General features: G+C 37.6%; 1 protein-coding gene across 4 annotated transcripts in view; it reads left to right on the top strand.

Annotated features, from left to right (window-relative positions):
• The window catches only part of GRIK1 (glutamate ionotropic receptor kainate type subunit 1), a 172,444-nt gene that overhangs the window by 116,191 nt on the left and 37,610 nt on the right, over positions 1–18,643 (top strand). For all 4 annotated transcript variants that reach the window (XM_065862613.2, XM_065862614.2, XM_065862615.2 and 1 more), the window contains exons 6-7: positions 1,161–1,334; positions 4,947–5,090. In XM_065862613.2, coding sequence (XP_065718685.1) covers positions 1,161–1,334; positions 4,947–5,090 — 318 coding nt within the window. The remainder of the gene's footprint in view (positions 1–1,160; positions 1,335–4,946; positions 5,091–18,643) is intronic.

Below are 18,643 nucleotides of genomic sequence, written 5' to 3'. Positions count from 1 at the left end.
AGACAGCAAAGAACCAATATTGCTAGAACAGTGCTAGAGGATTGAATTATATCTGTTCATGTGCATCAGCTGATTCTTTATTTCCTCTCCACATAAAATTTTATGAGGAAGTGAAAAATCATTTTGAATCCAATAGTCAATTCATTAGTCAGAAAAGACTCTCTAGCTGTTTGGAACTTGAAGTAGTAGCTTGAATTAATTCTCTTTGAAGCCATTTTAACATGAAGGAAAATGTGAAAAATTAGGATTTACTGTGGAACTTACAATAGCAGTGAATCTAACATAAAATGGTAACCATTAACAACAATATGCATGAGATAGTAAAGAGCTGTAAGCAGTGCTGGTGGTATCTAGACGTTGTGGTATTGTAAATGTTGACATTTTGATGGTTACTGTGGTATTCAACCATAACCAATGCATTTGTCATTTTACTGGCCTGCTGGGATCAACAAAAAGTTGTCTTGAAAAACAGCCTTCAGGCTTTGAAAAGCAGTTATCATATTTCCACTGCCTGATAAATACAGCTGTGGAGTGTGCCGCACAATTATATCACTTGGAATACCCATTATTTTCCTGCCCTGTAAATGCTGAGCACTGAAGCGCATGGACTTCTGTACACTGGCCTGACACATCCATTAGACATACTGGCAGCAAGTCACCTGAAGGAGGCAAGGCAGGAGAAAAATAGGATCCATAAGTAGTAAAAGTGCATTGCTCTCAACATCTCTTGGAATTTTCCTTCCCTGAGTTGAGAAATAAACTTGACATTGGCCAGCTAATTCCTCATGTTGGTTTGTCAGAGCTGTAACACTGAAGACTGCTATAAATTAAAATTAGATACTATTGTGCAGGTTGGTTGCAAAATAGTGCCGTTGTGGGGGAACGGATATTTGTGTTCTAACAAAGCAGATATGTGGTTTGTCATAAATTCCACACAGCTTTGGTTTATTCAGATTTATATCTGAAGCAGCCATGACTGGACTTTGGGGGCAAGAAGAGCATTCACAGGGAAAAAAAGGGAAAAAAAAAAAAAAAGCAAAACCAAACACTTGAGCTTTGGACTGAAAATCAAAGACGATTTTGGCTTAATTGTACCTTCCAAAAATTTTGCTTTTAAAATACTACATCTGGTTTTGTTTGTTTTCTTAATGGTGATTTAGGATCTATTTGCATTAGACCTGGAACCTTACAGATACAGCGGAGTAAATATGACAGGCTTTCGCCTGCTCAACATAGAGAACCCACAAGTTTCGTCGATCATTGAGAAATGGTCAATGGAGCGTCTGCAGGCACCACCAAAGCCAGAGACTGGCCTTCTCGATGGCATGATGACAGTAAGTGAACAACTACGATGACACAGGAGTACCTACAGCACACTTTGCAATGCTGTTTTAGTGGATTTGAGCCGATCCCATTACTGCTTTATTTCACAATGGAAATGCTGAAGCAGCATCCCCAAAACAGACTTCTTTTCACCTGCTTCTCTACAGAAATGCATTTACCCTGTGAACCAATGTGCTCATCTGTGTGACAAACCATTGCTGGGCAGCTCTAGAAATGAGTGACAATTCTCTGTCATGGTGCCATCCAGCTAACATCATTCATCTTGTTGTCAAATGTATATACTGCTGCCTCATTTCTCTAATAGTGTTCTGTATGGAGTGAAGAACATAGCAGGAAAAAAAACTTTTAGAGCCGGTATACAATTTATAGCCTGCAGGGAAAGATACTGTACATGTGGACAGATAATAGCATTTTTAAATTGGAAAAGTGGCCTTTCTCTTCATTTCCATCATCTACAACAACTCTGGCTTTTAAGATATAATTTAAAGATAAATGAAAGGTATCATCAAGCCAGGAAATTAGGATTTCCTCCCTACCACTCCCCCTAGAAGCAAAAGGAAGAATAGGAACAATTACATGGACAGCGTGACTCCATCCAGTTTTGTGAGGTGAAGGGTTGCCATCTTTTTGCAATATAAGAGAATGTGTCTTATGTACTGAGTGGAGTTTGAAATTGTATGAAATAGACTTTATTGCAGATGATTGCAGGGAAAATTTTGAAACATTCTAACATCCTGAAGAGAAATACACTATTATGTGTGATATCTCTAGCATTTCAAAAAATTGTAACTTGTTTGGGCAGTGTGGTTGTGCTCACTCATACACAAAACAGGGGAGAAATCTCTCTCTGGGAACTTCTGATGTGAATACACAAGACCTGCAAGGGTAGCTGTACACACATAGGTTTTCACCTGCATTCGCTCAACTTAAAACTAGGAAAAAACAAGTACTTACTAGACTCTTACGGTGTCATCTGTATCTCTCTTATCCTCTCTTTTGCATTTCAATAATCTCCTAGTGTCCTTGATGCTCTGGAACAACATGAGCATGGAGGAAAGCATCTTTCTAGTTCACTGTGATCATTTAAATATTCATAGCAAATTCTGTGTATTCAGTTTGATGAAGAACTGCAACACTGCTATGTTTCATTGACAATAAGAAAAGATGAACAGCATAAGAAGATCAGGATTACATATCCTATTGTTAACTTAGGATTTCTCCTTTCTGGTTCACACTATACCGTTTGCCCTGATGTCAGCTTGTGGGAAGTCAGCAGGGCATGACCAAGACTGTTTTGAGTTCATGTGCCACTTTATGCCCTAATTGCAGACAGAGGCATAATTGTTCTAAGGAGATCTTTGGGTTTCTTTGCAATAATTTAAATAGAATACAAAAGTCAGAAAGATAAGTTCCAAGAAAAAGTCTTAGTCCCTTTCTACTTATACACAAGCACGGACATCAGTGTAAGGCAGTTTGCTTCAGAAAATGAGGTGACCTTTCTTTCCTCCATGCAACCCTAAACCAGAACAACAGTGAGGGGAAAATATAACCTTCCAGTTGCTGCAGGGCAGGATGAATGAATAGCAAGTTACACAAGCACGAGATGCAAACAGCCAAGTCTAGCGATGCTGCCAATGTATGAACACTGCAGGATCATAGAATCATTTCAGTTGGAAGACACCCTCAAGATCATCGAGTCTAACTATAACCTAACTCTGGCACTAAACCATGTCCCTAATGGGACATCATGAGATGCACCATGTTATCAAGTACAAGTATTGGTGTTTCCAGATAGGAGTGCAAAGTGAGGTGCGCTGAAGCATTTTCACCGAGTATCCCCATAGTCTGTAGGCCTGGAAGACAGACAGATGACACTCCAGTGAACAAGTAAAATTCAATCCTGAAGGGACATGTTCTCCAGTCTAATGTAAAAACTGATCTGTAATCCATTGACATTGATGGGAATCTTTCCATTGATTTTGAGGGATTTTTGATCAGGCCTTTAGTCTCATGGACTGTTTGGAACAACTATCTGTTTTAAGACACTTGACACTGAGAATAGCTGTTATTGTCTTGTTCTGCTTGCCTCACCATTTATAATGTTTCAGTTTGCTCTGATAGTGGAAGCATTGTTTTGGGCAGACCCTGACTACCGTGTCAAGAGGTTCTTCATCTGTAGTATATTAAGTTTAGTTGATAAATTCAGATCACCTTTGATTGCCAGCAAAAACCTCCAGTGCTGATAAGACTGATGCTGTTGTAATTTACTTAGGTAAATGAAATAGACAAAGAATCAAAACTATTAATTTCCCAAAGGAATCACATGGGAAAGGAATAAAAAATGAATTAGCCTTGCAGTTCATATAAATGAGTCCAGCTTCTCATTTTCAGAGTTAGTACTTTTTTTTTAAGGCCCTACTTAATTTTTCAGTAGCTTTACAAGAAAAGTAAGCACTTTATTTTTACAGCATCCCTGTGCATTAAGCAAAACATGGCCATTCCCACCTCACACAAGAGCACTGAAGCACAGTGCAGGTAAAGGTGCGATTTTTCTAAAACTTCCCAGCAATAGAGGATTACAGAGTGTGCGATCTCAGTTTGAGGCTTATTGGCAATGCCTTCAAACCAATAAACCCATTCTTAAAAAAAACACAGATGAACAACCAGCATCCAGTAATTTCAGTAATATTTAGTTATCTTAGGGATATATTCATCTGTCCTGTCTTAGAAAACAAGCAGTAAGATGTGTAAGTCCAATTTAAACACAAAAAAGTACCTTGAAATGACAGTTCACCTCTCTCTAAGATGGCATGGGAGATATGGCAGTGGAACAGCTCTAGCCCAGTCTCAATGGGGCTGTTTTTGTGCCAAAAGAGAGCAGTAAACACATAGAGACAGCAGAAACCTGTCTGGTGGGATACCTACTAGCTGCTTGGTGGGATTGATTTCCCTGGAGAGGTGGCCCTGCCCACCCCTCGAGGAAGAAAGCAATACCACAAGCGGGCATGGAAAGAGTGGTGATAAGGAGCAAGTACAGGCCCAAGCGGACAGCCCTGCCACAGACTCACCATGAAATGTGAACCTGCAGGCTAGGCAGACACTGGCTTGAGCACCTTCATGGTGCTTTCAAATTATGCACCTCAAGATGCTGAGAGTTTTTGGCAAATCCCATGAGGAAATTATAGGAGACTGAGTACTGAGAAGGGCTTAGCCATAAGACACACCTGGAGGATGGGACCTAGGCTGCTGTATCACCTGAGACTTGTTAAAACTCCTCTCCATGCCACAGAGCTACCTGTGTGCTCCTTTCTATGCTAGACCCACTGACCTCTCCTGTTGCTGCCCAATGAAGTTTTCTTCCCAATGCTCACATGAAAAATACTCTGAAATTATTATGAGCTACAAAAAATTGAAGTTTGTTGCACCTCAGATTTCCATGGAGAGCCCGCTAGTGGCCTTTTCCATAATAGCAGCCCAGGGCAATGGTTCTCGGTAGAGAAACGGGGGGGACCAAGCACAAAGAAGTACCTTTAAAAGGTACTTAAACTGTATTACTACTAAAGTATTACTACTTTAAAAGGTCTTTCTGTTTTTTCATGCAGACTGAAGCAGCTCTGATGTACGATGCTGTTTACATGGTAGCAGTGGCCTCCCAGCGTGCCTCCCAAATGACTGTCAGCTCCCTGCAGTGTCACAGACACAAGCCATGGCGTTTTGGACCCAGATTTATGAATCTGATAAAAGAGGCAAGTGTAAACCATCTGCTTATGGTCAGCATAATCCTTCCTGTCTTCTTTACCACCCTGACCTATGTTGTTGCTTCCTGCTCTTTGTCATGTGCTATGCTCTGGTTCCTGCCACTTGGATAGCCAATTTTCTCTCACCTTCTTAGCATTGTTGATTTTTCAGACACAAGTCTGAGGCTTTCATTCTGGTGGAAATTTTATCTGGTCTTTCAAAACCAGAAACTACTAAACCCTAGGTATGATACAATTTCAGACTATCACACCATAAGACTTTCCAGGCTTTTACCTTGGTTAATGTTTATTGTGGATGTTTATAATTTCTAATATTGTGATATAACTAACAACAGCCATTCTAGAAATTGAAAGGAAAGTGAGGCTGTAGCTCTGTCCTTGTTTCACCACTTAATCCAAATTGTTTTGCAGATTATTTGGTCAGTAATCAATATCCAGAAAATATTGCAGCCGGTATTTCTAAAGAAGTGAATTTCTTCTTGAAGTCATGCACTATCCCATAAGGATCTGTCACTGAGCTAGCTTGATCCACATATGTTCTAAAAAGTACACATTTTGGCTGAAATGCTTTCACTCTTCCAGAAATTCACTTTTTAATGTGAATTTCAAATGGAAACTTTTCCTTTAGGGAAGAGTGTGGAAATGAAAATTGGAAATTATGTGGAGTGTCCCATACATATTTAATCTTTTTTCTCGGTTCTTGTCTGTGACAGCGTGATTCCTGTCAAAGCCATATTCATTAGCACTTGTGTAGGTGAAATAGGACCTATAGGCTGAGGTACAAGGTAAGTGGCATCAGCAGATCAGGGCATACACCTGAATCCAGAAATACAGTAGGAGTAAACTGAAAGACATGACATGTGGTGGTTACAGAACATGTAGAAGAGCTGTCATCACCTTCTCTGAACTTTTCTAAGTAAATTTTTTAGAATTACCATTGGTGATCTACAACATGGTGATTCACCTTCACAGAAATCATTGAAAGTTACTGAGACGGTACTATACACACAGGATGTTTTACGAATTTTAAAGTTTCCTTGTAAGTTTCTCTCTTTGAAGGTTTAAAGAAAATACAAGATCCCCAATACTTGAGGACCTGACTTAAGAATCAAGGAACTTTTGAGATAGTTTTCTCACTGCAACACAACCACGGGAACACCCCAAGGAGTCAGGGGAGCAGCACTGGTAAAGATTATTTCAATCACACTGACATCAGCCATGCTGCATCCATCTCCTTCACTGGGGAGGAGGTGGGAAGACTGTAGCAGGAACAGTAGGAGACAGGAGAAAATTGTCTCAGAAGTGTCTGTAAGAAAGATGAACTTCTTCTGCCCTCCGTTCTGCCCTCTGTGTGATTCTGTGATCCCTTCTGATTTGATCTAAGTGGGAACATTCGCTCTTCTACTTCTCAACCTTAAACTAAATGAGGTAGCATTTCTATTCATACAATTTGTGGTGTGTTTTAAGAATAATTATACTGAAATTGAAAGTTAGGAAAATACTTTGTATTAGTGAATACACCTGCATAATTGTACAGTGGTGACCTACTTATTTTGGATGATGTGAAGTATATATCATATGGGTCCGGAGTCGTAAAACAGAAGAAGTACTTTGACCAAGAGTACCAGACATAGCAGATCCAATTCAAAGCTTAAACAGTTATGGAGTTCACATTTATCATGTACAGATAGCTTCTCTTGCATGGAGTGAGATATGTGAGCTAATTACTGATTGTTTTGTAGATAGTGTCTTTCATGGTCAGTAAAACACTGATTTAAATACTCTGAGAGTCTTATCTTCCTATTTCTATTGTAGCCAAAAAAGATGGTTGTTAAAAGTAGAGGATAAGGTTTAGTAAGAAAAAATTACATTTCCCATAAAGACCGTAACAGATGTTGGAAACTAAATAGCAAATGTATTTGGACCTCCCTAGTTCATCTGGTTTGCTCAACAAGGATAGATGAACTTTATAAATCTGGAATCAAGTGAATAGGTACGGAAAAAAAAGTCAAGCAATCAGAAGTATAGTTTGGGCCCACAAAAATACAGTTTAATTTTATTATTCTGTGATATGGTACTGACAGTCTGTGAAGGAATTTTACAGACTGATCTGAATAAAAATATCTTCTCTGTCTGTACTGCAGTCTAGGTAAACAACTTTCAGACAAAGAGGTTGCCTGCAATGAGTCCTGCGGGTGCTATTGCTTAGCAAATACTTCAATGACTCTGTGGTGGGTTTTGCATTCTATTTTAGTGATGGTAAACTGCAGCCATCTCATTTGCTTTGCCAATGCTATAAAATGCCAGGTTGATGGTAATAGAAAGGACCTCAGAACCTGCCTGGACATGAGCAGAAGGTGGAAAGCCTCTGACTTGTATAGAAGCTCGTAGGCTGCATTTCTCTTCACTCATCAGATGGAGAATTAATTTTTTCACCCTGTCATTATCCTGCTTGGAAGTCAAGTTTCAGGTTTTGTCTGGTCCTCAGGTACACATGAGTTAGCTTCTTCTTGAAAGCAATTGGAAAGTGGACATCCTAGGGCAAAATATTGCCTTTTGATTCATGCCAACCCAAATGCGTATGTTTTGGATTTGGTTTCTGAATTTTCAGAGTACAGGAAAAGAAAAGATGGCTAGTTTAATGTGAAGATACTCCTCTCTCAACTTTAGGACTTCAGGTAAGTGTGCCAGGCAAGAGCAGTAGCAGAACCCACTGTATATTTGTTTACTGATCAAGACTTGAAGTGCTACCAGCAAGACTATAGGAGAAAAGCACTAACAAAAATGTCTCACACTGTAGAACAACCAGTTATAGAAACAAAAAGAGTAACTTTCTATGCTTTAAAGAACTCATGAGCTAATGGTGACTGTAAGAAGCATTTGGAAAATCATAGAGAAAAGCAAGTCGACCAAAGCCCCCTAGCCCTGAGCACAGCTTTGGGGTCAGAGTGGTCATCAGCTAGCTACTACAAAGGAAAATATTACATAAAATACACTGCCTGGGATCAAGACTTTTCTACAATAGCTTAGTAAGATATTTTTAATGAAAAGTAAATCCTTGTCAGAAGCTTTTGTCTCTCAGTGACCTATTATCATTCATATCTAAATGATATTCTAATCTTTTAGCCTTTGTGGAAGCATTTGCAGGAAGTACATCTTACCTGTGCCCAGAAAGAAAAAGGAGGCTGCTGTCCTTCTTCATAAAGGGAATAGAGAGACAAAGGATGATTTCACCTTTCCTAAAAGAAATATGTGTGTAAACATGAAATAGGCATTTATGATTGAATGATCAAATTCCCTGGTTGCGTCCCCTTTAAAGCATGAGATAAGCCCCCAAATAATTATTATCTGTTATTCAGTTATCATCTAAACAGATATGAGCTCCTCTCCCTCAAATCAAGTAGCAATTAAAAAATGACTACATAGAGAAGTATTTCAAAAGACAGAGATGCAGACTTTATCTTGAGTGAATTTATTAAATCCCCTCAAAGTCACACACACAAATATCAAGGATTAAAAGAAAACTGAAGCATTTACATCTACCTTTCAGTTTATGTTGTATTTGACAGGATACATTTCAAGCACATCTAGTTAGTAGAGACCAGGAGTGAGAGTGATTTGTCTAGATTTTGCATTGAGTGATTGAATACAGCCTCTTTTCATGGTGTGACATTACAAGCTTGCAAGAATCCTCTGAGCTGAACTGATTCCTTGTGTAGGCTAATGTAATGACCACAGAAAACAACAAGATAAGTGTAGTTGGTCATTCAGGCACTACCATGTCTGTAAAACTTTCAAGCCTCTGTCTCAACTTATTTGTAATAATTCTTCTGAGTGAAGATATCCCAGTTAGACTGGAAAGCCAACCTCATTCAAATACCTTAAGCTCAGGAAAGTCTTTCCTTAGAATTTATAAAGGGTTTCCTAGCCCTCTGCTAGCTGATTCTTGTTTCTACAAGTAATAAGTGGTATGCCTTATAGAATGTCTCTGGCCTACAACAAAGACAAGGGTTAGTAAATTACGTTCCTGAAGAAACCTGCTTAAATTCTCACATCATTTTTCATTGTTAAAGATTTAAAGTGAGACCTTAATTCAGCTTGTTTTTATATTTGTTGAACACATTCTACAGTTTTAAAGCATCTAGCACTGTGTGACTCTGGTCTGTGTCAAAGACCTGCTTTTACTCTGTTTCAAGTGTAAAATTAATTTTTAAATAAAGAGTTATCCAGTCCTTACCTCTACAAGAGGACAGCAATGGATTGAGCATCAACAAATGAAATTACATGACAGGGCCATCTTCATTATCTTAAGTTGTTATTTTGCCTACTTTTGGAAAGCATATTGGTAATTCAGAGTGTGGTACCCTGCATTCTGGTTACATTGGCCATAAATGGTTTTATTCAACGTTTCTTCTTTACAAAAACAAACAAACAAAAACCACCAACAAGCTTATCCTATGTACTGAAGAATGTAATTCCTGGATTTTTTTCTCCCAAACTCAAGACATTTAAGCAAATGATACCCTTGCCATGTAGAAAAAGAGACCTCTCCATCAGCATAATCAGGAAGACTGGAAAGCAGGAAGGTGTTATAATTTCCAGTCACCACAAAAAGAGCTGGGGAGATCTGCACCACAGGAAAAAAGTCTCAACACTCCTCTGAGCTGGACCACTTCTTCATGTAGAGTAATGACCATAGAAAGCAACACGATGGGTGGACTTGGTCATACAGAGGCTACCAAGACTGTATATTTTTCAAGCTTCTGGCTCAGCTTATTTGTAATAATTCTTCTGAGTGAAGTTAGTCACTTGCTAGCCCATACTTGCCTCCAAAACCAGTGGTGGGTTTCCAAAAAACCTCATCCAGATTGATTTTGTCCAAATTTGATGAGCTGACTAACATTTTGAGAAAGGGACAGGAACAGACAAAGCCTTGATTAACTGGTATCAAATCACAGGATGTAATTTTCAGGGGATTCTTGATAATAACTAGCTAAATCTAAAACAAACATAGAACATCATTGGAAGAAGAAGGAACCAAAGATTTTTCATTACAAGAAAAGCAGAAATTTAAAACAAGACAGAAGGGAAAGCAAGCCATCTGGGGAGACATTAATCATTTTTGTTGTTGTTGTTAAAATTGGCAGCATCTTCAGACAAAGGAGCACAAAACATCTTGTAAGAAAACAGAACATTTCTTTTGTTTTATGGTCTTTTATTTCTGCCAAAGTCAACATGTAAGAGTGTTTTCATGGGAATAAAAATCTACAGAGTGGAATGAAAAAAAATAAGTGAACCTGATCTTTCTGCTGCACAGGTGTCTCTATGCATGTGACTGGGGAAAGATGGCATAAAACAGAATTTCTTCACCTGCATCTTTGTCATTTTGCTTTAGTGTTGAGCCATTTATAGCATCTATAGATGCTGGCTGCGTTTATTCTCTGGGCTCTGATGCAGCAATATTTAGTTAATCCAAACATTAATTCAGCTATTTACCTTGGTAGGACTTCTCTCCTAGAAAATTTGATGCTAGCGTTTGATCCACTGTTATTAAAAGAAATATTTTTCTTTGTTTTACTTTTTACAAACATACTTGTCCATGAAGTGATAGATGCATTTCTCATATAAACCTATTACTGTTTCTTACTTTGAACTGAAAACTCCTAATTAAAAGAGCAAACAAAACAACTGCTAGACTTGCATCCCATGATGATTTATTAGAAAATAAAAGTCAGCTTTCCATGAAGATAATGTATGGCTGAGTTTAATGCCAATAGGGATTCATATTCTGAAACAAAACTTCAAGTGGAAAATCACTTAATTTACGCAATGATCTGTGTACCCATTGCAAAATAATGGTCCTAGAATTTGCATACTAAGAATAAATACGTATTGGACTGATAAAAAATTATCTGCAAGGTTCTGATACTGTGATATCTAAAATCAAAACAGGAAATCTGACAAAAATATTATGTAGATTTTCTTCCATTCCATTTTTACTTTATTAAATATTACCTGAAAAGTAGATTTGTTTATAAAAAATGAGCAAGAATTACTATAAGGTGTTTTTATCTGAATATATGGAGGATACTTTGATATTTGCTACACAAAACCTTTTTTCAAAACATATTTTATATGTCCTTGCCTACTTAAAGTTCTCACCCTTTACTGCACACTGATATTTCTATTTAAGTGCATGGCCTAAGCTAGATCATACTTGTTTGTATTGGAAAAGCTCCCAGGAACCCTAGTCACATCACCATCAAGTCATTCACTGTGCACAGTCTTTGCTCCAAATAGCATACGAAATAACTATTAGATGTAGATGATTTAGGTTTTAGAGCAGTGTAGTCTCATTGAAACAACCTGTTCCTCAACCGCGCTGCCTCCTACTCACTTATTCACAAATTTGTCTGCACTTGGTCCCATTATCTCAGTTGGAAATGATATGATGCTTTGCACCACATAAAGCCCGCACAGGCTCCGTGTCATCCCTGTCATTCAGTGGGTCGATGTCACTGTAAGAAGACAACAGCTCAGCTGGAGAGAATATTTCCCACTCAAGATGCTGTGTGGGAAATGCTGGGTGAATGTGAGAGCTTTGGTTCAGCTCCTGCCTCTGCCACGGACTGTGCAACCCTGAGCAAATCACTTCAGGGCAGCTCCAAAAACTGCCGTGGTTACCCAAGAGGGTAAAACCAGTCATTGCTTGGCAGGCAGCTCCAAGGATCAGGCTGTGCACCATCCATCCTTGTAGCTGCTACATCACTCTAAAACAGAAGCAGCGGAACATAGAGTCTAGGTAAAAAAGTCCTGGAGCTGGAAATGCTGTGATTCCCCTCTGTAAATGATGGATTATGGCTAGTTAGTGTATTTAGTCTGTTAGCTGTGTGGAACAGGATTTCTCTATATACTGTCTCACCTATAAAAGTGGTAGCCCTTACAATGGGATCCCAATCCACATTAATGCAGTAACGTAAAATTATGGTTTCCAGCTTCATAGTCAACAGTAATCCCACCCAGATGCTTCAGTGACAGTCATGTTCATGCATGATAGGACAGACTCTGCTCTTACTAGGAAGAAGAACAGACGAGGTTTGACCTTCCCTTCTGATTCTTCACACGCACTCCCTCATCTCTGGTATTGATATCAAGCAACCTGGGAGGTGTAAGCTTTAAAAGAACTCTAAGGTTTTTCAAACATATGCTCTGAAATGAATCCACCTAAGCCTTCATCCTCAAGTATTCAGGGTTCATTTGTCAAATTTGTCACACCATAAACCTTTCATATGACTACCCCTGAACGTCATTAAGCTCAGCCACTCCTCTGGAAATGAGTGCTCTTGAATGGCTTGCAGAACAGCCGGTGACTTTCCTAAGAAATCCCTTTTCCCTATTTAACCACCATTTCTCTCTTGTTTCAAGGCAACTGTGTGCTCAGTCTTATAACAGCTGGCTAAACCCCTTCCTAAGAGCAAGCTTCCCGCACACCTCCTCTTTTCCATTCCAGTGCTGCTTAGTAAAAGCCTGGGACTATTCCAGTCCTGGACATCTTCCGAGTAAAGAGACTACAAAGCATTGTGATTTTCAGTGGGGTAGATAAAACCTTGTAATGATGAATGCTGAAATTCTTTCTATTACATCTGTTACACTAGATTTGGACCAGGATAATGGAAAAGTCGTACACTAACTCACTATATTCCTAATCCTTGAGGATCTCATTTAATAAGAGGATTAATTGTAAGAGCTGATAAGTTGATGTGTGGCTCAGAGCACATTATGAGTTCCACTGTAACTAGAAGCAATATCACTGTCACTTATATATATCAACTGTCTCTGCAATTCTAATAGAGCAGGAGTGTTCTCTTCCAAAACAGAAAGAAAACCAAAGGAAAACTAAAGTAAACCTTTCCTTGGTCATTTCTATTTTGGTTAGTATGTATGGTTTTGGAAGATTCTGCAACACTGATCTATGGTATTCTGAGTATGTGGTGACAGTAGGTTTAGGTATGCCTGTGTTTTATAAATTTTTCAGGTATCTGATTTTGTAGTCAAGAAGAAAAAGTTGGGAGTGGAAAAAAAAGAAGAAAAAGAACTCAGTCATAGTCTTGTCTCTTGCCATCAAGCAACACAATCAATATTCTCTGTGCGTGTGCATTAATCTTTGTCGGTAATTCTGTAACCCCGAGAGTTCTGATCCGTTAATAAGTCTAAGACCCAATGTAGCAGATGTCATTGCCCGCCTCTGCATTTGGATGTCAGTTAGCACCACAGGCCTCATCAGAAATTTGGGGTTACTCATTCAAAACTAAAGCAGATGTTCACCTTCTTTACAAGTACGTAACACTGACTAAACAGAGCAGCTCTGTCACTCTGTTACACCTGATATGCTGTTTGAGATCCCCTTGTGTACTCATCTGCCACCTGTTCTTAAAAGCTGAAGGATGCCGTACCCGAGGTGACATGGAGACACTTGCAGAGGTTGCTTTGCTGTCTTTCACTCTAGGTTGCTCATGTTTAGCTGAAGTAAAATGTTCTAGTGAGATGGTGGCTAAAGGAAATTACAATGTAGAGTCTGTCTTCAGGGCAAGACTGGTTTCCTTTCAACTTGTTCATTTTGGTAAACCAGCACAGAAACAAAATGAATTTCCTAATCTTAGTCCAAACACAGTGCGTTCATTTTAGAGGATACGTAGGTCCAAAAAAACAATGATGTTAGAATGTCTCTGCCACTGTGCAATGGTAAATGAGCAAACATAATTTGAGGAGTTGAAGACTAATGCTTCCTCAGTTCCAGGTCAGATGATTGGCAGTAAGTTTTTTCATTCATCATTAAAAAAAGAAAGAAAAACAACAGCATGATGACAGTGTAAGTTAATACCTTTTACTTCACAACTGTGGTTAATTAGAAATGTACATTAAATTAATAGCTAATGTTCTGTTTTGCCTAGTAGTTTCTGATAATAAAAATACAAATTATGACACCAAGAATTAAAAATATAAATATTCTTGGCCCAAATATCCATCATTAAAAAAAAATACAGTCCATTTACTTGCCTTTGTAGGTTGCCTTTAACATGCTTGAGGAAGCAACCTACCGAAAATCAAGATAACCCCATTGACAAAACTGAACAGAGAAGAAGACATCCTTATTTTCGATCAGACTTCACTCTAGCTTCTGAATGTGGTTCTCCCATACCGAAGAGTTGAGCCAACCAATTTATCTTCCAAGCTCCCATTAAATCTGCAGAAAAACTTCTGATTACATGCCCTTAGGATAAGGTTTCAAATTGTGTTTGTAAGACTTTTGAATGAAGAAGACTGTCGTTTAGCATTACATATAGAAGAACAGTCTTCACATAAGATGTTATTTTTAGTGAATTTACAAAATTTTCATATTCAACAATAATTCAGGCTTCAGTAGCAGATGCAAAGTGTCCAAATACCTTCCACAAAGTCAGGTTTGAACCTGATGTTCTGTGGGATTTGGGAGCTGAACAACAGAACAGGTCATTTTCTGCCACAAAACTATGCTGAAATAAGTTTTCTTCTTGTCTTTTCACTCGGAAGTTTTATAAACTGCTTTCTCTACATATTTTAAAATTTTGTTAAGAGTTATGACATTATTTCCTCATACCATTTAAAGGGAATTCAAAATGTATGCATATTTACTAAGTGATATACTCACAGTTTCATTTGGATTTGGTAGTGCATATGTGTGTCGTGAGTGTTTTCTTCTCAAATTAACTCCAGACATACGTTCAAAATACGGGGTCTTAGTTTTTGAACAATAGAAACAACAAAAGGTTAAAATTTGTGTTTGAAAGTCTAAAGAGATTGCTTGACGAATTACAAGTGAAGGTCTAAAGAACAAGTTCAGAAAAACTTTTTTATTTCATAGGTTTTTGTAATGAGTGGAATTTTCATAGAAGAGTGGAAATGTCTGCACATTATGAAACATTATTAAGCATGATAGCTTGAAAATTAAAATAAGATTATGCCTTTATATATTTGTTTTACCAGGGCACTTTGAATACTTTAAAGAGGACACTGAAAAATTTAAAGTTTTCTAATCTGAAACACAGCTATCCAGTATCTGTCACTGCGACACTGGACTCAGAAAGAGAAAATATGCCACAGGCAGATAAGTGGATAACTAAAGTTTTTGAATAAACATATATTAATAAGAAAAAGGCAAATATATAACAAAAAAGCAATCAATTTGTCTGAGAAAGACTGACATTTTTGTATGCAGCAGCACAATACAGCATCTACAAAATTGGGTATATCCTATTGAGGTTTTTCATAAAGCTCAATGCATTATATGCACATTGCATTATGATTTCTTGATCTAATTATATCTTGCTACTACAAATCTAGAAATATGAGTGAGGTCTGGTAACGACAAAGGAAACAGAATATGAAATGTACCTGTTGTTTTGTCCTACTAAGTCTGGTAGCAGCTGGACTAATTGATTCTGTGGCTGAAATGTTGATTTTTCTTTGGTTGAAACTGTAGTAATTGATTCAAGATGATGAAGTGGAAATTGATACAAAGACCCTATGATGCTGGTGCGAATTGATAACAAGCTCTGGAGTGTTTGTTCCTAGAAGCTGAGTCAGGTTCCTTTTCCAGTTGTTATGATTTTCCATCAATATATTTAAACATAAACCAATGTTGTAATTTGAGTATTTAACTCCAGATGCCAGTTTGTAGTTTATTCACGAGCTTAATGTTTTAAAGTATTAAGAATATAAAGTTTCACACTTTTAATTAGGTTGCTTCACATATTTGTGCTGTGTCAGGTACCAAAAGCCTTCAGAAATGACTGAATATGTATCCATAATCTATCTACTGCCTTTCCAATGCTTAGTAAGAGTCTGAGTAGCTGCTGGTCCTACACAGCTCGCTTCTCAACTACCAGTTGAAACCAACATATTGGTTTAATACCCCTTTTCATTTGATAAATAGGAGAAAGTCATCAAATATTTACAACTTAGAAACAGGAATAATAATTGACTGATAAAAACACAGTATTGAAGAATGTGAGACCCTATTTTGAACCCCAGACAAATACTGCATTGCCCTAGCACTGCAAACCAAGCTCCCAAAAGAACGGCATTTCCCCACGGTTCTGTTGTCAGAGGCAGCCTGTAACCCTGTATAAATGAGATCTAAGGAAAGAAAAGGATGTTACAAACCGAAGCCACTGCAAATCACATTTTTTTAATCAAGCTGCAAGTTATATTCAAAATTATATAAACAAACAATTTTTTTCTCTAAGAGTTTCAAATTGTGTCCTTAGTTCCTCTAATATTAAAGCAAGGACAGAGTGCAAAAAAAGCAATTTATTTTGATGAATTGTATTATTAGGTTCCGATTCAATTTTTATTATATCCTGTAACATTTAACATGGAGTGTCAGCAGAAGCATTAAAATTGCTATAAATCTTGTGTATAAAAGCATGAAATCCCATTGCTGTGTTAAACAGTCATGTGGTTTCTGACTGCTCAGAAAGTTCTGCTTCATTTCTGTTCGTTAATTGCATTTGAGAACTGTGCAACTGCTGTCTATTCTGTTTGCCTGAACACGGTGCCTAATTGGCACTCACATCCTTGATTTACCTGACAGGTGTCTAGAAGTGGTGGTATACAGCTATGATTTCAGAGCAATGATAATTTTCACTGTTTTTGCATGCAGCAGGCTGTTTTACTTTAGGCCTCAAATAGTTTTAAAAGCTTGAAAGTTTTAGCACAGACATCAGAAGGCCTGGGATAGACTGTAGGTTCCTAGCCTGTCCCTTCCTCTGTTTCTTAAGGAAAACTTCTGCTTCTGATCAGGAAAGATTCATCACCTGTCTGTCTAGACATGCTGCACATACATGCACCACAACTGTCTTGAAGTCAGAAATTGAATTATGCTCACTGGACTCAATCCCAAATGTTTTATTTTTATTTAGAATAAATAAAATCTATAAAATATAAATCACTAATGAAATTTAGAATTTAAACATTTTTTTGAAGCTTGTGCCTTCACCATCAGGATCTGAAAAACACCTTCAACACTAAAGATTAACTCTTCTGAGAAAGACTCCATGATTCCTGTTTAAAATCTAAGTCATATGCACTTCTCTGCTACCTTGAAATTCAAGCATATATCTATGCAGTTCATATATTTTACTTCCATATTTTTAGTGTGGGGGTAGAAACACCTATGTCTATTTTAAAAAGTGAGCTTGCATTTCACCATATAAATCTTTTTGACGAGAATGGAGATTTAGGCTCCTGATACCATTTCCAAAAATAATGTGTTGTTTTTTTGATTCCTTTATTCAAGATCATATCACGTTAGCAGAGAAGCTGAGCATCTGATATATAATCAATAAATGTAAGCATTTCACAGAAGCAAATTGCCCTCTGAGGAGGAATTGATCTCTAAAGATCACATTTCAAAAAACGTTCTATCTTTATCAATAAGAAATGGGGGCCTTGTCATTGTAATAAAAAGACAGACAGGGAAAGATATATTATACAATGAAATGCATTCATATGTGTCCCCTCCTGCTATCTTAATTATATCAGCATACAAAACCACAAGTTTTCACTGCTTACAGCTGAGATTTTCATATGTTCCTGTGTAATTAAGATGGAAAGTCTCATAGAAAGTTTGTTGCATTTGTGTTCTTCTATTCTTATGTTACTTCAGCATGGTTTGAAATCCTGCTATGTTTCCACAAAATTCTAGACGCACCAGATTTGTTTGAGACACATGGTGATAACACTCCAGCATCTGAGATGACATCCTGCAGATTCAGAACTAAAATTTAGATTTAACAAGAAGGGGAGACACCATTCTGTAACTCTGCTGTCTTTTAATGCAGCTTTCCTTACCTTATCCATCTACGACAAATTAAAAGCAAATAACAATGTGCGGTAGAAAAGCTTGTAGTTTAAGAATTATATGACTGACAAACATGAAAAAAAATGCTATCATTTATCATTAGCCTTTTTTTTACCTTTCAAGAATTTAATCTAATGTAGGAGTTCCCAAAAACAAATTATAAAAATCGTCTGCAATTTGAAATCCATCAAATACTTTCTTTTACAGGTAAGCTTCAGCTTTGAGGACAAAATAAAGGCTACATGAGAGACACATAGACCTCATTTAAAAGAAAGTGAGCTTGCTGAGAAGCCTACAAGATACAGAAAACTTAAATTGCAGAGAAAGTCAGTTATGGACATTAATCTTGCAGCACTGAAGAAGTGTTGCCCAGCACAGGGTATTATTATGGCTATACAGAGTGATGTATGAAGTCCACTGCTTTAACTTATTGCTGATGCTAATGTTTAAAACAAGGAAAATATTATTTCACTTAATTATGATAGAACGGTAAAATGCTGCCTGCTGTACTTCAAACACCTATGTAAGACTTGTGTGTACCTTACGCTAGAAAGTTTTTATTAGGTCTTATTTTTTCCTGGAAGTCTGCTTTTAGAGCTGTCATCATTGTGCCATCAACACCCGTGAGCACAGGCAGTGG

The sequence above is a fragment of the Patagioenas fasciata genome, chromosome 1, assembly GCF_037038585.1.
Source record: "Patagioenas fasciata isolate bPatFas1 chromosome 1, bPatFas1.hap1, whole genome shotgun sequence".
Classification (NCBI taxonomy): domain Eukaryota; kingdom Metazoa; phylum Chordata; class Aves; order Columbiformes; family Columbidae; genus Patagioenas; species Patagioenas fasciata.
This window is presented reverse-complemented; position numbering and strand designations above follow the sequence as displayed.